The following is a 26,403-nucleotide window of genomic DNA, read 5'->3' as shown; positions in this document are numbered from 1 at the left end:
TTTTTGTGTCTATCTTCGGTTTAAAACAGCCTCTGCAGTTCCTCCCTACAAGTTAATAGCCAGTGCTTTATAAAGCGTTGAATTTAGCCGAAGACAAACTAGTTAATTAATCCTGACCAATATTAAACCCACGATATGACCACAAATTAAAAAGATCACACTGCAAAAGCCCACCATGGCAGTATTTTCACCACCGATTTTAGTAAAGCAGTTTCATATTCACAATTTGAATAAATGGGCTGCTGCAACAAATTGCTTGAATGTTAGAACGAAGACACTAATGGATAATCTTGAGCATGTGCTCATATAAAAAGTATATAAAGCTGCAGATCATGGATATAAATGAATGTCAAACAGATCCAGCTCCATCTGAATGCAGGATCCATATTGCTGATCTCATACAATGAACAATGCAATTGATTTAACATATAAACCTTACAATGCATGATCCACATGAGTTACACTTGGCAGTTGCTGATCATATCGGGCTACTACAAATTTTCCGGCACCTTCTTTCATCTGGACAAAATTATGAGAGTGCCCTTAACATCCCCCCTCAAAAAAATGTGGCGCCTAGGCCGGGTCTCGACCACATCCGGACTTCCGCAGCCGATTGGCGGGTGGAATTTTCCCCCCTGTGGCCGGGGCTCTGGATGATGTGCTGGTCGTGGTTGTGTGCATGTGCAGGGGGAGGATGTGCAGGCCGTGGAGTGCGCACGTGCAAGGCGGCCGGCCGTGCCGGCGGATGAGGAGCGGCCGGAGAACGGAGACTCGGCGGCCCGGACACGGATGGCGGGCGGAGACGGAGAGTGACAGAGAGAGAGAGAGAGAGAGAGAGAGACAGAGAGAGATCGAGAGGGGGGCCAAGCCGGGCAAAATGACACGGCTTTTAGGTTGCCCGGAGGGACTTTTGCCGGCCATTGGCACTCGGGCAGCCGTTAATTTTGAGCCCTGCTTTGGCTGTAACACTATATTTTGCACTGTTTATTTTCTCTTTTGTATTGCCCGATGCACTCATATATGGTATGATTTGTCTGGAAAGCATGCCAAACAAAGTTTTTTGCTGTATCTCATTACAATTTTGCTGTGCGCATTACAATAATAAACCAATACCAATATTGGGACAATGTATTCTATGCCTTTCTGGATCCGAATCCAGTTCAAAAAAGTCTTGGCTCAATTAATTATTAAGACGCTGGGTTTAAAAAATGTCAAACTAGTTTCCTTGGCACAACAGAAGTTCTCAGACTTTTATAATAGTATGCCCCCTGGATGTTTTTGTCTCTTTCTCTCCCATTTCTGTGCTTTTGACTGTAGAAAATGCAATTTCGTTCAAACCAAGCTGTTTGAATGACAATAAAAGGCATTCTATTCTATTCATTCTATTCTATTGCCTTTTCCTAGGTTTGTTGGTTTATTCCTTCAGTTTCACGGCTTATTCTCCCTTTACCCATGATCTTATTAAATGGTGAAACAGTGTAGATGGGCGAGACTATCGTAGATAGGGCATCTTGGTCGGCATTGCTAAGTTGGGTTAAAGGGCCAGTTTCCGTGCTGTAAGACTCGACGATTCTGATTCCAACAGGCTCAAGGGACGCAGCCTAGTCTGGCTCCTAATTATTATGCACTTATTTTCACTTCAAACACATACAATTCCCATGCTCTTCAAACAATTGCCTCATCATTGTACTTCATCTTTTGTTACTTTGCCTGGCTCTGTACTTATTCCCACTCCCCTCATTTTTAGAGCTGCAGGGAGAGGTTTGCAATATTTGTGCAAGAATTGAAAGAGTAGGTCACCATGTACACTTCGGTGCAGCAGCTTATGATTTATTTCCATTCAATGTATTTAGTTGTGTAAAATGTGTTGTATCAATCGTGAATAATACCAGGCCCTTTCAAAAGGCAGCATTTATTTTTGAACATGTATTGACAAGGCATTGAAGTTAGGAAGTGGGACATCATTGATGAGGTTTGTATCATTGGTTGAGCTGCCTTGTTAAGTTGCCATCAACATTGTCAATGTCACCGGTTGGTTGCTGAAGGAAACTGTCTCTCCGTGCATTTTATGGAAGCAACAAAGGCTTAAGAGACAAAACATCTCTAATTCAACCCGACTTGTGTCTGCCTGTCAGTACGTATATCTACAAACCTGCATGTAATTTTATTTAGCAAAGCATTAATGTACTCTCTGATTCCCAAGAGAAGCAAGGAAAAACATCAGATGGTGCATATATGATATGCAGATGCCTGGTGAGCTTCACTGCAGAATGCTTCCTCAGAAACATTCCAATGGCAGAAGGTAATGCTTTTACTGGCATTACAGTAATCATACTAGGATGATTAACAGATAACAATGTCATGATGTTACTATCCTCCAAAATGCTATCAACCACATGTTCAAGTACTTGCACATTCAGCTGTCAACGTCCATCCATACATAGTATTATCTGCAGAAAGTTTGCATTAACAGTAAACCAGATGCTAAATCATGAAATATGCTCCTAGGATAAGTGTAGCCACCATTCTGCAGATATTGTTGTCTTAAACTTGCTACTGATTTAATCCTGGAAAGCAAGGACCACTTCTCATAATCTCAGAAGCCACTTCTGCGAAATGACATGCATTGAGGCCGAAATTCTTCTGGTCTGCTCCATAACACTGACAACCTCAACTTGAATGACATGACGTTCACCAAAGTTTAATCACAAGAAAAATAAAGTTATTCTTGATGTATATAGTTCAGCTCTCAAATGTAACCTCAGTGCCCTAAAGTTTATCTACAAAAGAAAAAAGAGAAATGATGCCTTAATAATCATAAATTTCCAGCAAAATTAAGTGCCAGACATAATTATATCACAATGCTAGGTTTTACTATTGAACATTTGGTAAGCTCACACCATTTGTGGCAGCAATGTTTACCAAATAACTAACTGTTGGATTCAATCCACTCAGTGTTGAGTGAACTGATCGGTTGGAACAGCAAAGAGCACGACAAATGGCCCGAGGGCTTCAGTTTGGACTAATGAGGAAATAATAGCCCATCCCCATTTCAACTGCAATCAATGAGCTGCAAAGCAGAATTATTGAGAACAATGTTCCTTATAAAAGATAGTCCATCCAAATTTAATGTCTGGACTCACGCAAAAGATGAGCTGGTGAAAAAATAATGACTGAGATCAAAGGCAACTTATTGGCAACACCTTTAGCATGAAAAGGCATGAGCGATTATCACTTGATGTCACTGGACACAGTGTGGCCAGCTTGGATAGACGTGAAATCTAAGTGTGTAATGTGTAATTCTGTGTGGGAAATGGAAGAGACAGCATTTTGCCAACTTTGCAGTGCTTTGGTTTACTCTGCAAACAAACAGAATTTGAATTGACCCGAGGAATATCGAGGAGCGATTTACATTTTGAGTGCTTCAAACATATTTACAACAATAACAAATTCACAAAGAAAATCTTTAAAACATCTGCCAATATATCACAACTATAAATCTGTGTGTTTAATTTTGTTTACTTACAAACTTCCTTTTCTTGGCAAACTTAATTCTTTCTGTAAGGAAAAAAAGAAAGCAAATTAATGCAACAACAAAGAGGTTGATATGGCATTTTGTTTTCAAACAATTTAACTTAAAAAACGTGAAACATTTGCAATTTACGGGTAATGACAAGCTGTTTTTAAAAAAGTCTTTTGTTATACGAATACAGATGGCCAGTACCTTCCTTTTATGATATGGTAGGCATAATTTACTTGTAAACCACATTAAAGTAAATCCTCACAAATAAAAAAATATTAAATACACAAATAGCTTCCTGGGAATAAGTGGAATCTGATCTGCCCATTTTATCTTCTTGTTTCGTCACTAACGCCAAATTGTCTACTCAGTCTTGAATAAACCAGTGCCACGAATTCATAGTCAAGCACAATTAATTTTCACATATTCTATACTTCCTTGTAGAAAATGAGTATAAAGCAAAATTGAAAATTACACAAATTAAATGTTAAAGAAGTCATTGAAAATGAACAAATAGTTTACACTTTAAAAAAAATATTTTCACACCACTTCGAGGTTGAATACAAGGGCAAGGACAATTAATGGAAAGACCTTTAACAGCATTGATGTACATACAGATCTCAAGCCAACAGCTCCCTGAAAGTGACAACATAAGTAGATTGGCGACATGCTGGTTACAAAAATAAAAATCACACAAAGTGCTGGAACAATTCAACAGGTCAGGCAGCATCTCTGGGGAACATAGATAGGTGATGTTTCGGTTTGGGACCCTTCTTCAGACTCACAGAGGGGGAACAGTGAGAGATGGTCTCACAGTCCCAGAGGGGGAGCAGGGAGAGACGGTCACACAGAAACTTATAGTAGATACAAACTGAAAGTAGATAGACACATATGATATGCATGATTTCATCGGTTAGGGTATTGAGAATAAGAGACAGGAATTCAATAAGAGACAGGAAATCACAGTTCCAGGGTGCAAATGTCAAGGACGAGATACATAGCTTTAAGGTGAGAGGGCCAAAGTTTAAAGAAGTTTGCAGTGCAAATTTGCTGGAATGTGCAGCAAGTGGTGGCAGACACAAATGTGGCATTTAAGTGGCTTTTGGATAGGCACACGGAGGTGCAGGGAATAGAGGAACAAGAATCACATGCAGGCTGAGGAGATTAGTATTCAGCACAGATATTCTGGGCCGATTGACCAGTTCCTGCACTGCTCTATGCTCAAATTGGCATAGATAGGGAAGATAGGTATTGATAGTGCAGATAATCTTTTCCTCATTATGGAAATGTCAAACAACAGAGGGCATAACAGAGCTTTAAAGGTAAGCAATGTGGGGGCGGGGAGATGAGGAGAGTTTGAAAGCAATATACAAGGCAAGATATGTATAGGAAGGAACTGCAGATGTTGGTTTAAACCGAAAATAGACACAAAAAGCTGGAGTAACTCAGCAGGACCTGCAGCATCGCTGGAGAGATGGAAAGGGTGATGTTTCGGGAAGAGATCCTTCTTCAGACTATACAAGAAAAGCTATATTATTATACAAATATTGATAGATGCTAGGATGCACTGCCAATGGAGATAGTGATAACAGATCCGGGAAGAATTTTTATAAACATAAACAGGCAAGCACAAATAGGAAATATAGACTACTTGCAGGCAGATGTGATACATTTACTCTGGAATAATGGTGAGCACAGACATGCTGGGCCAAAGAGCCTCTTCCTGTGCTATACTAGCCTATATTTTACAATTAATCAAATCTCACATAAAAACATTTAATGCATTATTTTAATATCTTGCATCACATTGTGGACACTACTATTCTGAGTACCAAAAATGTATGCAATAAATTTCTTTTGGGAAATGTGCTATTATTGAACAGTTCCAAAGTCTTAACAAAATCATATTGCAAATCAAAGCAATTCAGAGTTTGTACCACTAGGTGGCAAGAAACACACAGCAATAAATACGACCCCTCAGAATAAGCAAAATAGAACAAAAACAAACTATTTTTGTCCGAGATTGCACAGATTGTTTGAAACAAATCCAGGAAAGCACTGCTTAAATCATGAAATGATTGTGTCTACCCCTATTGTTTAAATCGGGATATTCTAATTTAATGAAAAGAGAATAAAATCACTGCAATTACTGCCTGAAATGAAGGTATAACATCACGCAGTGAAATATTATGTAATTCCCTATATGCCAAATTCCAAACTATGGAAATAATTTATTACTATATTCTCAATTTGTGCTGATCACTCTATTAAAGTATCAGCATAAAACAAGTATCAGCACAATAACAACTGTAGCATTTCTTCATCAATGATACAAACCACACCATGAAAGTACACGGTTATTTGAGGACATAACTAATGGAACAATTTCCCAGCTACCTATTTGCTGCACAGTCCTTGAACATTATAAATTGTGCTAATTTATTCCAGTATTCTGTGTAACCTCACATAAAAATCACTCCCCATTTCTGTAATGCAGTGCTACAACAGTCAGACATATCTGTATTCCTTAATTTCTGGCATCTTGATTTTAATTACCCGCTGTTGGCACTCTTACTTCCAGCTGTCAAGGACCTAATCTCTGGAAATCCATCATTAAAAAATAATCTCTCTCTACCACTCTTTCTTTGTTTTATTCGACATCAGTCATTGTCGACTATGGGAGTACTTTTACTTCTGCTTCACAAGTTTCTAATTCAAGAAAGCTCTAAAGATTTGACCATTAAAATTCTGGTTTAAATACGCCAATGCAACAATGAGGGAATGCTACGTCGCTGGAGGTGCTGTATTTTGGATGAAATCTTCAACCAAAATACTGTCTGCTCCTTAATGTATCTAAAATATTTGAATACATTATTTCAAATGGTATTCCGATTAAAAAAATATGACCATCATCATATTGAATTCTGCTAGAACATATTGAGCATAATAGTGATAATAGCTTTGAAAGATATTAATATATTGTAAAGTGTTTGAGAAAGATGCTAAGTAATTGCATGCCTTTCTTTCTATCCCTTTGTTACTTGTTATACCTACTTCTGCCATTGTTATTGGGGTAACTGCCTTAATATCCCATGAGGCAAATGATAAATTGTTTGAAAATTCACTGCTGAATGTTTTATACTTTAAATACTCTCTATAAATACAAATAACACATCAGCTTTAGCTTTCAATTAATAAATAGACTCAGACCTTCCATTTTATGCCTTTGGGGATGATTTCTTGATTATGATTACCTCGTATTTTTGATGTACTGTGAACATGGGGGAGTCATTGCCGCTTTCAACAAAAGCATGCATGCGAGTACGCTGCTGATTTACTTCAGCCAACATTTCACTTGGATAAACTTCAATTTTGTCTAATTAATTCATAAATGTGTTGTTGGCAAAGTCAGTACATATTATCCATTTTTTTCCATTCAGAAAGCAGTCAAGTTCATTAATTTTCTTATTAGACTGGAGTCACAGATTAAATAAGGATTGCCTTTGCTAAAGTTTTTCGGTAAACTATGTATGTTTTTGAATAATCTGGCAATTTCATACTAATCATGACTAAAATCAACTTTTGATTGGTGTTTATTTAATTATTTTAGTGACACAGTTGGTAGAGTTGCTGCGTCACAGCGTCCAAGACCCGGGTTCGATCCTGACCTCGGGTGCTGTCTGTGTGGAGTTTGCACATTCTCCCTGTGACCACGTTGGCTTCCTCCAGATGTCGGAATGGGAAGGGGAGTTGAAGTGCTGAGGCACCAGGGGATCAGGTTGGTTATTGCGAACCAAGCGGAGGTGTTGGGCGAAGCGATCGCCAAGCCTACGCTTGGTCTCATCGATGTAGGGCAGCTGACACCTAAAGCAGCAGATACAATAGAGGCGGTTGGAGGAGGTGCAGGTGAACTTCTGCCACACCTGGAAAGACTACTTGGGTCCTTGAATGGAGTCAAGGGGGTAGGTAAAGCAACAAGTGTAGTATTTCCTGCAGTTGCAAGGGAAAGTGCCAGGAGAGGGGGTGGTTTGGGTGGGAAGGGACTTTTTTTTCGGCGACTGCGGAGCGTCAGTGACGGTTTTACGGGCGTCAGTCACTGAAGCTCCGCAGTCGCCGAAAAAAATCGCACAGTAGGACAGGCCCTTTAAGGGAATAAGAGCAACAGAACCATTTGCAACGGTGTTGAGCGTCAATCCGCTGCCTGAGTCACTGGATCACAAACAAGCAGTAACTCCACAGGGCAAGGCAGGGAGCAAGAATAACGCAGGAGCTCTCCGAGAAACGCCGGCACAGTTTGCATCAGGCCATCCGCTGTCCAAGTTGCAAGACGTATGCTCTCCTGCGGGTGACGCCCGATTCGGGTTTGTTAGGGTTAGGGCTAGGGTTAGGGTTAGGGTTGGGGACCACAGATGGACTGTAAAATATTCTTCTTTCAATGCATGGATTTTAAACATTAATATATTAAAATTAATACAATAAATGAATTGTGCAAATGAAAAGATGTCGGTGTCGTTCAGTTTTCCAGATAGATTGGTCCGCTTCCAGATCCAATCACCGTCTCTAACTTTGCACATGGATGGATTCAATGAGTGCAGACTGAACTCCTCTCCCCTCCACCCCTCTTCTCCATCCCCCCCACCCTTCTCCACTCCCCTCTCCCCCCTTCTTCCCTTCTTCTCCCCTCTTCCACCCTTCTCCCCCTCTACCTCCCTTCTCCAACCCCCCACTTTCACCGACACCCCCCATTTTTGGACCCAGCCTGCGACCAGCGATCCCCCGCACACTATCCCACACACACTAGGGACAATTTACACAAACCTGGGCGCCTTTGGAGTACGGGAGGTAACCCTAACCCTAACTCTCGGTTGAGAGGCTTGGTATTTAAGTATAAATTGCCCCTAGCGTGTGTGGAATAGTGTGCAGGGGATCGCTGGTCGGTGCGGACTCGGTGGGCCGAAGGGCACTGTATCTCTGAACTAAATGTGACACAGGGGCCCCAGGGGTTGGACTCGAACCCCCCATATTCTGCTTGGGAACTAAACTGTTGGCCACGAGTTGTCCCAGAGGCAGATCTCTCTTCCAATGGTCCCTCCAAACCCCCAGAAGCAGCGGGCTTTTCAACTGGGTACAGGCAATGTTGTCATTATACCAGTGCCACCCACCTGCTCCGGCCACTGTCTAAATACCCACCACCCATTTTGAAGCAAGGCGAGGGGGCGGAGGTTGGAAAATGGGAGAAGGGGGGAAGGGGATGTGCGGGGAGGGGGGCGGAGAGTGGAGGAGGGGAGAAGAGTGGAGCGGGGGGAGGAGGAAGAGGGGGAAGGGAAGAAAGGGGGGAGGGGGGAAGGGAGAAGGGTCGGGGGGGAGTGGAGAAGGAGGGATGGGAGTGGAGGAGAGAGGGGAGTTCAGTCTGCACTCACTGAATCCATCCCTGTGAAAAGTTAGAGATGGTGATTTGGATCTGGAAGCGGACCAATACAAAATAAAAGTGAACGATTCAGACATCTTTTCATTTGCACAATTGATTTTATTGTATTCATTTTAATATATTAATGTTTAAAATCCATGCATTGAAGGAACAATATTTTACAGTCCATCTGTGGTCCCCAACCCCAACCAGACGTCACCCGCAGGACAGCATACGTCAGCATGTGACAGGGCACACGACATGACGAGACACCCAAATGTCGCCAATGTGGCGACAGGGAGACACCGCGCTTTCACAACCCGACCACGACGCAACGACCTCTTTTCAGGCTGTCGCCGAAATGTCACCCAAGTGAGACAGGCCCTTAAATCCCTCACCCCACGGAAGGGGGAGAGAAACTGCAAAGCCCGCGTTTGGTCCATATCCCTCCAAACCTGTCCTGTCCATGTACCTGCCTCTGTCCCTGTCTTTCTATCTGTCTTTGTTTCCATCTCTGTCTATCTCTATCTCTCTGTCTCTGTGTCTCTGCCTCTCGCTTACTAGTCCTCCCCCACTTTGTCATCAGAAACCCACCTCGAAATTTGGGCATTGGATCTCCCCCTAATGCTCCAGTGTAGTGCCAAGTAACAGTCATGTTATGAAAGGGTTGGTGTGATACAGCATGGTGTTCCACATCAGAAGAGCTACCCAACATCTGCACCCTCGTCCTTACCATACCGGCAAGTTCAGCTGAAGCTGAGCGAGGCTTCAGCCGGCTGAAGCAGATGAAGACAACCATCAGAAGTACCCTCCAGGATGACCAGGTGACGGACCAGCTCCTCACCAAGCTGCCAGTAACATCCAGGACTTTGATCCCCGGCCAGCCATCAGCTTGTGGCATGCAGGTGGGATGAGGGCAAGGAGGTCTGACAAGGGAGGAAGTCCCAGCTGCAGCATCTGCCTCGAGACCTCACACTGACAGTGACAAGTCTGATGAGGAGAAAGCTCTGCTCGAGAGCGACGCAGATGACAATAAAAGTGACTTTTAGATGTATTTGAACAGCTCTGTCTTTACTTTGCTTTTCAGGAGATGATTTAAATATCAAGCAGAAAAGTTACTCAAGTTCTCACAAATATGTTTCAGTTCATTTAAAGTTGATACACCCCCCCCACCAAAAATGTTTTTTTTTAAATAACCACTTCAGCCATTTTTATTGCCCTTCTGGGCAATCTCACTTGCCAAGTTCCATGATTGATTCAATATAAACACCTACTTCCATGACTCATCTTCTTAGTGGGCACAGAGTAAAAGAGGTACCTGTACTATGTACATTCAAAAGTATGATACAGGTCTGGTCAGGTGGTAATAATAATAATACAGTAACAAGTATGTTACAAGGAAAAGAAAATCAATATACACTTCCATTCTCTTTATTTATTTTAAATTACAAAATCCTAGAGTATATTATGTATCTATGTTTCCCCTCTTGATGTTGTTACTGTGTCTGCTCCAAAGGTGTCAAACAAATCGATTAAATTTTTATCAACTTACCTTGCTGTGACTGGGCACAACAGAGAATGATGATTGAAGATTCAAGAGGAAAAGACCTATGCTATGGCCATGTCATGATAATTTTCGGTCCTTCACAGAAAACATGCTTGCATCAATCCTGGACCATGGTTAAGCATATACGTTACCATGGTCCAGGATTTATTGACACAGGTTGATCATATGCTGAATAATCCAACCACATTTTTGTTTGGAAGTGGAAAGAAATAATAGAAATTGCATTCATTGCAAAGCGTAAAAAGAGTTGAGATACTGTATTATAATTTTGCTGCATGTCATTGTGGTATATATCATGTCTTGATTGGTGAATATGTTTAATTTGTGACTTTATTTGAAGCAGAAATAATATGTGAATGTTTCATTGACCATAATTCTGACTGGTAACTACGCACTTCGTCCGAGCACATTATCACACGCGTCATGCAAGCCGTCTTAAATGACCACCTAAACTGTCATTCGGCAACCTAAAAACAGTGAAAAAAAGTTAAGTGAGAGCCCTGCCAACCTATCCACGTCACCTTGCAACCTCATAGCATCCTCCTGGCAGCTCACACTGCCTCCCAGCTTTGTGTCATCCGTAAGCGTTTAAACACCTTGCATAAAGCATAAAGTGGGAAAAAATGAAGTGTCGTTGATTGCCAAGCATTATGAATTACAATTATATATCCAGATTCATGAAAATGCAAATTACACGTGTTCCATCTTGACAACCTTCGGCAGAAAACTAAATCAAAAGCAAACCAAATTAAGCAAACACATCACATGAGACATTAAGCTTCCAGTACATTTATGATTCAGCTGTTCTTGTGTAGCACAACATATGAACCTGCCCCTCCCCCTGCCTACCACTGAACTAAACAAATTGCATGATTATCATTGTTTTATTGTCAAATATATCATTATCATTAACTGGATGCTGAGCATTTTATGGATCTAAAGGAAATATCATTCTTGTTTCGCATTGGAAGTAGAATGTCACATAATAGGGTCTGCCAGCAGCATACAAAATGACAATCCAGATCTAATTCTTGAACTGATGCAACCTGCAATTTTAAGAGGTGTGTCAAATTTTGAGGATTCATAACTTAAATAACCAAGAACCTTTGCCGAAACTTCAGATAAATGGTCTGCATTGGACTTGAGTGTGTCTGTTGATGTTCCTGCTGCTGAGCCTGGACTCCAGTAACTTTAGATCCCCTTATTAAGAACTTGCTCTATACAAAAATGCTGGAGAAACTCAGCGGGTGCAGCAGCATCTATGGAGCGAAGGAAATAGGTGATGTTTCAGGCCGAAACCCTTTTTCAGACTGATAGGGGGTGGGGGGGGGGGAGAAGGAAGGAAAAAGGGGAGGAGGAGGAGCCCAAGGGCAGGGGGATGGGAGGAGACAGCTCAAGGGTTAAGGAAGGGGAGGAGACAGCAAGGGCTAGCAAAATTGGGAGAATTCAATGTTCATGCCCGCCGGCCGCAGGCTACCCAGGCGGAATATGAGGTGCTGTTCCTCCAATTTCCGGTGTTGCTCACTCTGGCAATGGAGGAGACCCAGGACAGAGAGGTCGAATTGGGAATGGGAGGGGGAGATGAAGTGCTGAGCCACCGGGAGTTCAGGTAGGTTCTTGCGGACTGAGCGGAAGTGTTCGGCGAAACGAGCCAGGGCCCCATCAATACTTACCAGGCGCCCATCCCCGACCTCTACCTCTGTTACATTGACGACTGCTTTGGGGCCACCTCCTGCACCCACACACAACTGACTGACTTCATCCACTTCACCACCAACTTCCATCCGGCACTCAAATACACCTGGACCATTTCCGACACTTCCCTACCATTCCTTGACCTCACCATCTCCATCGCAGGGGATAGACTTCTGACCGACATACACTACAAACCCACTGACTCACATGGCTATCTGGACTACACGTCTTCCCACCCTCCCCCTGTAAGGACTCCATCCCCTACTCCCAATTCCTCCGCCCTCTCCCGGACACTTTCCGTTGCAACCGCAAGAAATGCAACACCTGTCCCTTTACCTCCCCCTTTGACTCCATTCAAGGACCCAAGCAGTCGTTCCAGGTGCGACAAAGGTTCACCTGTATCTCCTCCAACCTAGAGCAGCGTGTGCAGTAGATGAGATGCCAGCTGATTTACCTCGGTGAGAGTAAGCGGAGGTTGGGCGATCGTTTCGCCGAACACCTCCGCTCAGTCCGCAAGAACCTACCTGAACTCCCGGTGGCTCAGCACTTCAACTCCCCCTCCCATTCCCAATCCGACCTCTCTGTACTGGGTCTCCTCCATTGCCAGAGTGAGCAACACCGGAAATTGGAGGAACAGCACATCATATTCCGCCTGGGTAGCCTGCGGCCGGCGGGCATGAACATTGAATTCTCCCAATTTTGCTAGCCCTTGCAGTCTCCTCCCCTTCCTTAACCCTCGAGCTGTCTCCTCCCATCCCCCTGCCCTCGGGCTCCTCCCCTTTTGCCTTCCTTCTCCCCCACCCCACCCCCTATCAGTCTGAAGAAGGGTTTCGGCCCGAAACGTCACCTATTTCCTTCGCTCTATAGATGCTGCTGCACCCGCTGAGTTTCTCCAGCATTTTTGTGTACCTTCGATTTTCCAGCATCTGCAGTTCCTTCTTGAACACTAAGAACTTGCTCACCAAGTTTACAAAGAAGCAAAAACAAATTTCTCATATTAGAAGAAATTGTGCAAATGTAACTACCATTCCTTAATATCAAGTTTGATTAGTTTACTGCTGTAACAGGGTGCAATGAAATTCCTTGCTCACATAAACCTCACAGAGTAAACAATACACCTTTAATAATAACAAATAGGATTGCAGAACAGCAGAATGGTGCAAAATTGTAATGCAAAAATAAATGAAGGTACAATAACGGAATTACCAAATGAGGTAGAGTTCACAGTAACAATACATAGCACCTCTGGGAAGGCGGTGAAATAAAAGCGATTAGTTTAGGACATGGAGACAAAGATCTCCAGATACAGGTTTACAAAAAAAGACAAAGAATGGAGTAAGTCAGTGGGTAAGGCAGCATCTCTGTGGAGCATGGATAGATGATGTTTCAGGGCAGGACCCTTATTCAGGCTGGAGGGTCCCGACCTGAAACGTCACCTATCCATTCTCTATAGAGATGCTGCAAGCTCCGCTGAGTTACTCGAGGACTTTGTTTCTTGATTAGTTTAGGAAATAGGAATGTAATAGAGTCATACAGCATGAAAACAGACCCAACGTATTCAGACAGACGGAAGAGCATTGGCAGTGGCAAGGAGGGCAGTTAAAACTGACAAATGGTTACAGGACTGCTTCGAACTGGTAGATTGGGCCACAGGGATTCATCACCAAACCTCAATGAACATGCCACAGTTGTCACCAATATCATAAAGAAATAGAATCATAGAGCACAGAAACAGGCATCTCAGCCCAATTTGCTCATGCAAAACAAGATGTCCTACTTGCACTAGTCCTACGTCCCGGCATTTGGCCCATATCCTTTTAAACCTTTCCTGTGCATGGACTCTTCCAAGTGTCTTTTAAATGTTGTTATAGTGCCCATCTCAACTACCTCCTCTGGCAGTTTGTTCCATAAAACTTACCTTTTGTGTGAATATGTTGCCCCTCAGGTAGCTATTAAATCTTTCCACGCTCATCTCAAACCCATGCCCTTTGGTGCTTTTTGCCCTACTCTGCATTTACCCTATTGATTCCTCTCATGATCTTATACACCTCTAGAAGATCATCCCTCATCCTCCTGCATTCCAAAGGATAAATTCCTAGCTTGCTCAACATCTACGTATAGCTCAAGCCCTTGAGTCCTGGAAAAATCCTCGTAAATCTTTCCTGCACCCTTTCCAGTTCAACAATATCTTTCCTCTAACTCAGAGGTCAAAACAGAACACAACACTGCAAATGTGACATCACCAATGTCTTGTACAACTAAAATTTAACATCACAACTTCTATACTCAATACTCTATGACTGATTAAGGCCAATGTGCTGCAAGCGTTCTTGACCACCCGTCTACCACTTTCAGGGAACTATATGTCTAAACTCCTAGATCCCTCTGCTCTACAACACTTCCCAGAGCCCAGCATTCACTGAGAGACCACTGTGAGGGATGTGGATCATATTCAAAGAGAAGGGATTAGTTTAAGTTGGCATCATGTTTGGCAGGCATCATGGACCAAAGAGCCTGTTCCAGTGCTGCATAGCTCCATGTCCTATTTTCTATGTCTTTCGCAACCACATCAGTTCCCACAACACTGTTGTAGAAGCAAATCATCCTCAATTCCAAGGGACTGCCCAAAATAATGATTATCCAAATTACTTTAATAACCAATGCAGGAACTCATTTTCAAGATCAGTAATTCAATCACCAGAATTATTTTATCCATTACATGTGTGTAATTCAGCATACAATTTACGGAATCTTTCAACTTGTTCCTGTTGGCTATTATTTGTTAATATTGGCCTTCTAAGCATTACCAATACAGTGCTATGATACACTCTAGTCTTCTCAATTATGGGTAAAATATAAATATATTTAGTGAGAGATGAATCATTGGTACTTGGATCATTGGTATATTGCAACTAAATCTGATATAATTAACACTTTTTAACTGCAGAATATCAGGGGGAAAAACTACTTCCTTAGCTTGCAATTGACAAATTAGATGCAAAATATTAGGTAGATATAAAATAAATTTCCCTTGAAATGCTCAAGAACTGTCAATTGGTGTATTTCCTGTGAGATGTCATTACACCAGCATTGAAGACTGTGCAGATGATTAATTTAGAACATCTGTTTACCTCTTGAAACTCAGCTCCCCCCTTAAACATGTGGGACCTCACCACTGAACAGTCCAGCAACAACATGTTTATATTGCTTTCAATCTATTTTGAGTTTCAAGCAAGAATCTTCCTTACAACAAAGTTTTAACTACGAATGAAAATCTTGGCATTTCAAATTGTGATCCCATTTTGAAATTCCTATTTATATTCAATAAAAGATAAGAAGCTTGAATTTTTTGTTCATGCACAGCCTTTTTCCTGCACAAAGCATACAATCTAACTGTACGTAAACTAGTCCTTCATGCAAGGATCATAGTCGATCCAAGTGCAACTCTTTCCTCAACATACAGCCACATGTCTAACCTTCTCCCCTCAAAACGACTCCTTCTCCTCAAATTCCCAAAACCTCAACATCCCAAGCTCCAGACCATATACTCCCTTACTCCACCACCACCGTACCCTCAAGTCCCCTTTCCACAACTCCCTAGCAATTGTCATCCTACCAGATTTCCCCGGCTCTTGTATGCACAGCACTTGGGATCTTATACTCAACAGAAGGCTCTGCTGAATCCTTTACACTATACTTGCTAAGTGGGTGGGGGCAAACAAGTGCCACCTTAAAAATACAAGAGCTCCTGGACCAGGGTTTGTTATAATCAATGAATTCAGGAACATTTTGTGTAACAGGAATGCAGCACCTCCACCATTTACATTTGTACTTCACTTTATGCAAAATAATTGAGACAATGTAAAATAGTAGTACATTTTGGGGTTCAGATGGCATTAATAGAAGGGCATGACAAGAGTTTTTGTCCAAGACATTTTCCTTTATCTTTGTCCGCAAAAGGTATACAGCATGGAAACAGGACCTTCGCCCAACTTGCCTATCTCAGCTAGTCCCATTTGCCTGCGCTTGACCTATATCCTTCAGAACATTTTCTATCCATATACCAGTCTTAATGTCTTTTAAATTTGTAAATGAACCCACTTCGACTACCTTCTCTGGCAAGTCATTCAATTATATGCACCACCATCTGTGTGGAAAAGGTGTACCTCAGGTCACTTTTAAATCTTTTCCCCCTCATCTTTGCCCTCTAGCTTTGGATTCCCTTATCTTGGGGAAAAAAGACCATTCAACTATCTACGCCCCTCATGTTTTTTTTTTAAATACTCTATGATGTCACCACTTATCCGTCTATGCGCTGGATAAAGTAGCCCCAGCCTATCGATAAATCAAGCCCTCTCCAGTCACAGTAAAATCCTTGAAAACCTTTTCTGCATTGATTTTTTCATGCACAGTCTATAAAAATATAGATGCATTTTTTTTAACATCCTAATGAATATTTGTATGCAGAGTTCTATATAATTCTATATAAACAGAAACAAAGCAAATGTTTGTTACATGGTTCATTTCCAGAAAGATGAAGTATCTCTCCAATCCGGCAATAATATTGAAATGCAGAGCAGTGTGAAACTGTTTTGTTGTTGCTCATTGTTACCAATCCTCAACCAAGGGAGGTTTGGTGAAACTTCTGAATACTTTGAGTTTCAAATGTTTGGGGGTTTTTGTTGCTGAAAACAACCATCGTTCATTGTGAATTATCACAAGAAACAAGTCCTATGATGGGACGATACAAAATCAAAGGTCAGCAGATAATCATGATGCAGAAGTTACTAGAGAGAATAATGATCACAGCAGATGCACAATAACACAGTGCTAATGCAAGCCTTCTCTGTCAGTCCTTTTGGTTGAAGATGACTTCCTTCCATTACAGGTTTGTGGGTTCTGAGGTGGTTGAAGAGTCCTCCCTGGAATCTACAGACTGTGCCACAGGTGATACAAGTGCTGGAATAGTACACTAGTGAACCAGAAAGTTTTGAACAAAAATCTAAAATGTCATGGTCATTATTGCTGATTCTAGCTTCTAACTCACAATTTAAGTTCGAGTAATTACAAATTCTATCTGCTACTGCAGGGTTAAAATGTTAGTATGTTCAGTTACATAATATGTCTAACGGTCATTTTGACTTGTGATATAGAGTGTGCCAATTAATAACTTGTGAGCAAGACTGGGATCCTCTTAGCATCAATTGACGTTTAAGGTTGCCAGTGAGATATAATAATAAAACAATGTTGAGAATACACCAAACATCATTTTATGCCAGTCTTTCAGCTATACATTCAACTATCTAATCGTATTGAGAGTTCATATCAGTGCAAAGGCATTTTCTTTGCATCTAAAAAGTTCCAAAAAACAAACTAGTAAAAATAAAAAACATTCTCTATTTGAGAATATGACCACCAAAACAAACAGTGGCTGGTACCAACATGCCCCACCTACACTAGTCTCACCTGCCTCCATTGGCCCATATCCCTCTAAACCTATCCTATCGATGTACCTGTCCAAATGTTTTTTAAACATTGTGACAGTACCTACCTCAATTACCTCCTCCGGCAGTTAATTCCATATACGTACCACACTTTGTGTAAAAAGGTTGCCCCTCTAAGTCAAAGTAAATTTTATTCGTCACATACACCCGAAGGTGCAGTGAAATGAATTTGCCAGCAGCGATACACTTAAAAAGAACACACAATACACACTAAAATTTAACACAAAAATTTAACTAACCTTCCTATTAGATCGCCCCCCCCCCCCCCCCTTCCATTAAACCCATGTCCTCTGGTTCATAATTCACCCAATCTGGGCAAAAGACTCTGCACATTTACCCTATCTATTCCTCTCATGACCTTGTACACCTCAATAAGATCATCCCTCATCCTCCTGATTTCCAAGGAATAAATGCCCAGCCTGCTCAACCTCTTCTGAGAGTGGAGGTCCCCAAGTCCTCGAAACATCCTTGTAAATCTTCTTTGCACCTTTTACAGCTGAACATCTTTCCTATAACAGGGTGACTGAAACTGAACACAATACTGTAAATTGACCTCATCAATGACCTCCCAACTTCTATAATCAATACTCTGACTGATGAAGGCCTCCAGTCCAAAAAACAACATTACACCATCATCCTCTGCTTCATTCCATTAAGCTAATTTTCTATGCAGTCAACTACCTCTCCTTGGATCCCATGCTATATGTTCTGGCTAGAGAGTCTTAAACAAGGTCATAGTCGTTAGATAGGGAAACTCATTTAGCACTAAGATATAGAAGAATTGTTCACTCACAGGATTGTGAATTTCTGGAATCTTCTTCTCTGGTGGGTTCAAAAAGAGATCACCCTGCTCCTTCCCTTCCTCCACTCGCTCATCTCTCTCTCTGCCCAACTCCCCATCCCGTCTCCTAATTCCCCATTTCCCTCATTCATCCTTCCCCTTGCAGTCCCTTTCACCTACAACCTTCCCACCAGCTTTACATTTCATTCCAACCCTGTTTCTTTCCCCGACACCTTTTTGTCTCTTTTACTCTCTAACCTTCGTCACCATCTCCACCCATCTGACAATAACCCTCCCCCAACACCCCTGCTGCCCCCACCCCAGTCCGTCCATCACTTGACAGGCTTTCCCCAACCCTCTTTTCCAGTTTTCTTCCTCCAGCTACATCAGTTTGAAGAAAGATCACAATCTGTAACACTGTATGTCCATTGTCTCCACAGATGTTGCCTGACCCACGGAGGTTTTTGCTCAAAGGAGGTTGAAGTTCACATTCAATCAGCGATTCCATACTAATAGAAACACCACACTCCACCACAGTGGATGAACTTGGTAAGATTGACAGCAATTTCTGAATATTTTTACTTATATTCGCAATTGTATATGACAGAAATTGCTGTGGATTTCATAAATTAATGACTGCATATGTTGACAGTTACAAATTGCAGCATTATCCCATTGTAATACATCTCCAGAGAGCTTTTAAAGACGCCTGACCAAGATGTAAACCATTTTAGATTATGAACTGCCGAAGACTATCTTTTTACTGCACAACAAAATATATACTTAGAGTTTATGATAAAAAGAATGCTGGAAATACTACGCAGGTCAGGCAGCAGCAGTGAAAAAAACATAGAAACATACAAAATAGGTGCAGGAGTAGGCCATTCGGCCCTTCCAGCCTGCACCGCCATTCAATATGATCATGGCTGATCATCCAACTCAGTATCCCGTACCTGCCTTCTCTCCATATCCCCTGATCCCCTTAGCCTCAAGGGCCACATCTAACTCCCTCTTAAATATACCCAATGAACTGGCCTCAACTACCTTCTGTGGCAAAAAGGCATTAATACTTTGGAAGAAAGATCCCTTATGGGAATTCTTTCACAGATGATCACTAACTAACCTGTCGATTATTTCCAGCATTTAATGTTTTTCTTCGATTTCTGCCACCAAAAGTTTTTTTTATTTCACTTGACTATGTTCGTTCATTACTCCTGGCAGACTGGTCATTCAAATTCCTTTAATTCTGCAGGAAAATTCCCTCAAAATTATGCAATAATGAATGACATATAAATGGTATAAAATAAATGATTTAGATAGAAAAAATAATGCTTCAAGGCCCAATGATCACAAGAGATATGGAGAGCAGTGCTGATCTGAAATTATACTATATCTCAAGAATCAAATCAATATGGAGATATTATGTACATAAACTTTTGAAATGCCTTTGACAAAGTATTAACTGAGTATCTGATAAGACCGAGGAATGTGGGATAGGGATAAGAAACCAAACTAAATTAAAAAATATGCAAGAGAAAATGCTGAGTGTAGCCATTTTTCAGAGCAGTTGGGATGGATAATATAAACCACAGATGGAATTGCATCAAAATTTGAATTTGACTGCAAAGTTAAATCTAGAGAATTGCATAAAAAGCCACAGCGAGATGGAAGAGAGAAGTTAAAACCTGCCGCTTGCTATTCAATGACTTTTTTATGCAAATACTGTAGATGCTTTTTCTTTAAATTGCATACTTTGAATGAATGCAAAATAACAGGAGGATGTATGTTTACAGGCACCCTGGAAATTGAAGGTAGCATCTCAGGCTGATAAAGTCATAAAACAAAACGAATAAAATTCCAACCATTATTACAAAACCTGAAGTATATAAAAGTAGAGAAGTAATGGTAAGCTTCTGAATAATGCGCACAAGATTTGCAAGGAAGCTGCCTGCAGTAATGAGACCTAAAATATTGAAACAATACAGACACCAGCCAGAGCAAAATTTGCAGGATACACACTGGTCTCAGGAAATAGTTTTAGCCCATTCTTCAAAAATAGAAAAAACACAAACAGCTATAAAGTGAAACTTTAATTTAGTTATAGATGCCTATCATAGAGAACTATGCAACAATTTCAGCTGAAAGGTGATGAATGACAGAAGAACCTTCAGAGTGACTGAATTGAAAATATATAGTATATACTCAATTAGCACCGAATGTACAGCACCACGTTTCATTATTGTTGATACATCATTACGTTACTTCGATTGGAGCGCTGGATAAATTATTAATGGTATTACACATTTATTTTTAAGAACAGCTGAAAATCCCCTATTTTAATTACGTAAACAAAGATAAACATGCACTCTTCAAACTAAATAAAAAAGAACATTTGTATACATCTCTCACATCTTCAGGATATCCCACAGTATTTCATGACAAATTAAGCATTGATTTCATTGAGAGAAATACAATTAGCTCAAGATCTCAGAAACAACTGCAATGATAAATGGTCAGATCATCTGTTTAAATGATACTATTGACAAAGTACTAGCGGAACTAGGCCACTTTTCCAAACGTGGTACTATGAGAATGCAACAATTAATCTGAAAGGTGAGATCTCCTGAAGTGCAGCAATCTCCTAATACTACATTGAAACATCACACTACATAATGCATCGTGAACCTGTAGCCATCTGAGAAGCAGCATTATCTGCAAGCCAAGGGTTTGAACTCATCAATTTTAAGAAACACTTGTTTGCTGAAAAAAGACAGACACAAAATGTTACCTATCCATGTTCTTGAGAGATGCTGCCTGACCCATAGAGCTACTCCTGCACTCGGTGTCTTTTTTTGTAAACTAGCATCTGCAGTTTCCTGTATCTCCTTGTTTGCTTAAGTGCATTTGTGTGGGCTGTGTAAATTAGCTTTGTATATTGGTTAATTATAACAATGCCTATGTTGCAGAACCTCTACATTAGTTGCAAAGCATTCAAGCTGCTCTGGTACTTTTAATTTCTTTGTCCCAACATTTATTCAACCCATCATATTCAGATATTTATATCCAAATCTCGTATTGGTGCCTGAACAATGAAGCCAACTTAGCATGAATGAAAGTTCCTGCCAACAATAACCATCAACAAACATGCATTTTCAAGCTTGAGTAAACCCCATAACCCCTAATCTCCTTAACACTTTATTTGAAGAGACACGCTGATCTCAACCAACTCTGACTGTTTTATGCCTGCACATTATCAGCATCCTTTTCTGTCTGATTGCATTCCCATCAAACATTGGAACTTTCCTCCAAATTAAAGAGGCCATAAAATGAAAGCTGTTGTTACTATGTTTAAGAAATAACTGCATATGCTGCATATGTAGACAAAAATGCTGGAGAAACTCAGCGGATGAGGCAGCATCTATAGAGAGAAGGAATAGGGGACATTTTGGGTCGGGACCCTTCTTCAGACTGATATCGGGGGCGGGAAAAAGAAAGGAAGAGGCAGTAGGCTTGTGGGAAAGCTGGGAAGGGGGAGGGGAAGGAGAGAGGAAGCAAGGACAATCTGAAATTAGAGAAGTTAATGTTCATACCGCTGGAGTGTAAACTACCCAAGTGAAATATGAGGTGCTGTTCCTCCAATTTGCGACTCACTCTGGCGCTCTTGCGCCTGGATGCCTCCCGCTGTGTTGTAGCGCATGGGGGTGGAATATTGGGCGTGTGGATGGCCTTGCACTGGGAGTGTATTGATATATACTAGTCATGTGTAAGTGTTGCATATGTATTCGGCAGGTGCTTTTGGGTCCATGAGGGCGCGATGCCCAGAGGCAAGTTTTGAAGTTTTCAGGTGCAATTTTGTATTTTTGTCACGACTACATTCGAGATATGTTGGCAGGAAAGGAATTGTGGCAGATTGGGCTTGGTCTTGTGGTGTTATGGGTGGGCGTGTGGGGTATCGGTTGCAAAGCCAGCGGGTCATGGTTAGGTTTTTAAGGGGCATGATCTACTGGGTCGCTCCCTGTGTTCCTATTATTGTTGGATTTTAATAGTACATCAGTGTGTCTGGGATGTGAGGCTGCTGAGGGGATGTGTCCACTATGCTGCTCTTTTTTTCGGGATTACTCGGTGAGTTAGGGTGAGCTGTGCTCGTTTGGATCGACCCGGCGGGCAGAGAGGTAGGCAGTGTTTACGATTTTCTGGGGGAGACAGATGGACATTGTAAGATGTCAGCACGGGGAGATAAAGTAGTTAACTAGGATACAGACGTAATGCGCAAGTGGCAAGTCTGGAGCAGGGGGGATGGTTTGGGGGAAGGCACCCCGGGGAATTTCAAGGGAGGAGTCGTCGAGCCAAGTTGCGGGGGGTGGTTGCTGGTGAGAGAACGTGTTTAAGGAGGGCGATCAAGAGAAGGCGGGTTTTTGGCAAAAGACTGTAGGGCACCATCAGAGATACACACAAGGGCTGGGTTCAAACGTTGTGGTTTGGGGTAACGGTTAGGAACCTTCAAACCAATGGTCTACTGATTAAAAGGTGTAATAGGGATAAAATAAGGACAACAGTGTGTTGTGTCCGAAGCACAGCGGTGAACAGTGCGGGAACAAGAAATCCACTCTTAACAGGCAGTATCGTTGTTTGATAGACCGATGGAAAATAAAATGGAACGCACGATGTTTTTCAGGATGGCGGTGTGTTCAGCTACGGGATGGGTTTGTGTTCGCATTCAGTGGTGGCAATGAGTACGCGACTGGTGGGGGAATTGGGTTTGTTGTGGGTTACTAGGGATTGGTGGGTCTGTTGGTAGTTGTTGGGGCCCATGGGGGGGGCGTGGGTGCCTCTCAAGGAATGCGGCCAAGAGGCTGGGGGGCCACCGATACCTAAGTGCTGCGTGGAAGTTTAGGGGAGGGGTGAGGTGGCCGGGGGGGGGTTCTGCGGGGGGTGTGACGGTGTCATGTGGGGGGGGTGGGGTGGGGGTGTGGGGGCGCGCATGGGGTCCGCCGGCAGCACAAACAGGTAGTAGGCAGAGCGGTATCCCCCCCTCCTGGGCCCAGCAGGCCTGGGTAAGTTAGGGGGGTCTGTTTTGGACCCTGAACATCACACCACGCGTCGGTCATCCAGAGATGCGGTGCCTGACCCCGAAGGACGCCAGCATTGGGGGTCGACCGTGGGTATGAGCGGGTAGTTAAGTGGGTCACCAGATACAGTGTCCCGGCGTGTGGTGTGTTGCGGTAGGAGGTGGCTTGAGTAAGTGAAGGGGAAAAAAAAAAGAAGCTGTGGGAAAATATGAGAGAAATTGTGAGAAAGGACTTGAGTGATCCAAAGGTCAGGGATGTGATGGTGTGTTTGGTGAGATATGATTGGGGGTGGTGTGTGCAGGGGCCGGGTTTTGTGTCCTGTGGTGTGTGTGGTGGTCGGTTTGTGGTGTGTGTGGGTGATCGTGTGTCTTGTGTGTGTGTGAGGTGCTGTGGTGGTGGTTGCCTCACCAGTATGTGTGTGGTGTGTGCAGTCCACTACGTGTGTGATGGGGTGTGTGTGTGGCTTTGTGGATAGGCCGTTTGTGGGTGTAAATGTGTTGTGTGTGTGTGTGTGTGTGTGATTGTTGTGGGTCTTGTTCGGTGTGGGGTGTGTGTGTGTGCAAATGTGTGTATGTGTGGTGTGTGAGCCCTTGTAGCCTGGGGTGTGGGTGTGGGTTGTGTGTGTGGAGGGGGGTGTGTTTGTGTTGTGTGGTGTGTGTCGTTGTAGGGTGTGTGTGTGCTGAGTAGGGCTTGGGCTGACCAGCTGATGTCGGCCATGTGTGTTTGAAATCGCAGCTGTGTTCCCCAAGTTGTGTGCAAAGTGCAGTTGTTTGTGTGCTGGGCACAGTTGTGTATGTGCACTGGGTGTGTGTAGTGTGTTTGTGTGCCGGGTGTGTTGGTGTTACCGTGTGGGGTGGTGTGTGTGTGTGGTTGTTGTGTGTGATGTGGCCGTGGTGGGCCCAGAAGCTGGTGTCGTGTGTGTGATGTGTGTTGTGTGTGTGTGTGTGTGTGTGTGTGCTGGTGTGTGTGGTGGTGAGTGTGTGTGTTCGTGGGGGGGGTTGTTGGGGTGTGTGTGTTGGGGGGGGTGGTTGGTGTGGGTGGGGGCGATGTGGGGTGTCGGTGTGGGTGGGTGATCTCAAGTGGGGGCGGGGGGGGCGTGTGGTTCGGGGCGTGGGGGGGCGCTCGGCAAGACCGGGGGGGGTGCGGGGGGGGTGAAGGGGTAGGAGGGAGGGAGAGATCCAGGATCTCTCGACGTGTGGTCTGTGCCTATAACGCTGGGGCGAGCAAAATGTCTCGTTGGGCGATGGGAACGCGCGTTTCAGGCACCCGAGTTGAAAGGAAGAAACAATCGAAAGAGGAGAACTGGATAGGGGTACCAAGGGTAGCAATTCGGTGCAGGGAGGGGGGCCGGAACACCTACCCAGGAGCCATCACCAATGCGAACAACGCGGCACATATATGGTAGCTCGAGACCCAAAGCAACGCCCACGACCCCCGGCACTCCCCAACCAACACCCGCCAGCACGCTAGCTAGGGACCACCAATTAACAGAACAACAGCCAACAGAGGAGACAAGCCACGAAAACACAAACGACTCGTGTGGGGAGGGAGGAGGGTCAGAAACTGTCGATCGGAACTCCGTAGGCTAGAGACTAAGACCCCACTAAAAGTGTCAAGACTGAAGACCACCACAGAATAGCCAGGTGCACACACCGAGCCACCAAAAAGAGAACAAAACAACCGAAACCAAACAAATAAACCACCGGGACAACCGCCCGCGGGTGTACCGCTCCAACCCCCGAGGAAACCACCACCCAAAACAGCAACACGCAGATCCCCGGAATCACAGAAACAAAAAGCAGCCAACAAATCACCAAACACATAAATTGGCCGACCAGCAACCGCCCGCACGACACGACGAATGAGCGCCCGTCAAAGAAATACGTGCCCGGTCCCAACCCAAAAGAGCCGACGGGTGTCGCGCGGACGGAGGACGAACCCATGTCGAGAGAGTCGAGGGCATCATGCTCTGGTGTAGCCGAACAGAAGGGAGGGGGAGCAGCAAAGTTGCAGAACTCAAGAGGATGTCCCGCAAACGAAATGAGATAATACGGTGAAGAAACCACGGCGCGAGGGTAAATCTGTGTGGCAAGTAAAAACACCAGTATGGGGAACTACGAAAACCTTTGCCTGAGCGTCGAGGACCGGAGAGCCTTTGGAGCATGGGGTATGGGGCAGATGTACAGAAGCACCGGACAGAGTGAGACGGCAGCGAACCGCCCAAAACCCGCGAGCCGCGAGAACGCCGAACGAGAAGGTCGCCAGCAGGGGGCGACAGCTACAGACCACTGCCAATAACGAAGGGGCAACACCCCCCCAAAAGAAAAACAAGAAAGCCACAGGGAAAAACAGCGACAACACAAAGATTCGAGATTAAGGGTCCTCCCCAAGGAAGGAAGGGATCATGCCAACTGAGCTGGTCCTTTGTTTGCCCTCCTTACTTCCCACTACGTCGGGTCCCAGTTTCACAACACTTTCCTCTTGGTAATAAAGTGGACAAGCTCAGCCACACAAGTTCTATTCCCCACCTGCTTTGTTTTTTGTTTTGCTTTCCTTCCCCTCACCTATCTATTTTCCACACCAACAATTTGCACATTTCCTTTTTTTTTCATTTCCCTCCTCCCCCCTTGCGTTTCCTCTTTCCCTCCTTCCTCCCTCCTCTCCCACCCTCCTCCTTCCCTCCCCTCTGTCCTTCCTTTCTCTGTTTCTCTTTTTCTCCCCCTCTCCCTCTCCCCCCCCCCCCTCTCTTCCACCTCCTTCCTCCCCCCGCCTCTCTGCTCCCTTCTCTCTCTCCCTCTCTCTCCCCTCTTTTCTCTCGTGCTCTCCTCCCTCCCCTCTCCTCCTCCCCCTCTTGCCCTCA

General features: G+C 43.5%; 1 protein-coding gene across 5 annotated transcripts in view; it reads right to left on the bottom strand.

Moving 5' to 3' along the window:
• mast2 (microtubule associated serine/threonine kinase 2) overlaps positions 1-26,403 on the bottom strand; it is a 323,001-nt gene that overhangs the window by 196,420 nt on the left and 100,178 nt on the right. For all 5 annotated transcript variants that reach the window (XM_055641697.1, XM_055641698.1, XM_055641700.1 and 2 more), the window contains one exon: positions 3,527-3,558. In XM_055641697.1, coding sequence (XP_055497672.1) covers positions 3,527-3,558 — 32 coding nt within the window. The remainder of the gene's footprint in view (positions 1-3,526; positions 3,559-26,403) is intronic.

Source organism: Leucoraja erinacea, chromosome 10 (assembly GCF_028641065.1).
Source record: "Leucoraja erinacea ecotype New England chromosome 10, Leri_hhj_1, whole genome shotgun sequence".
NCBI lineage: Eukaryota > Metazoa > Chordata > Chondrichthyes > Rajiformes > Rajidae > Leucoraja > Leucoraja erinaceus.
The sequence above is the reverse complement of the archived record's forward strand: the minus strand, read 5'-3'. Positions and strand labels throughout refer to the sequence as shown.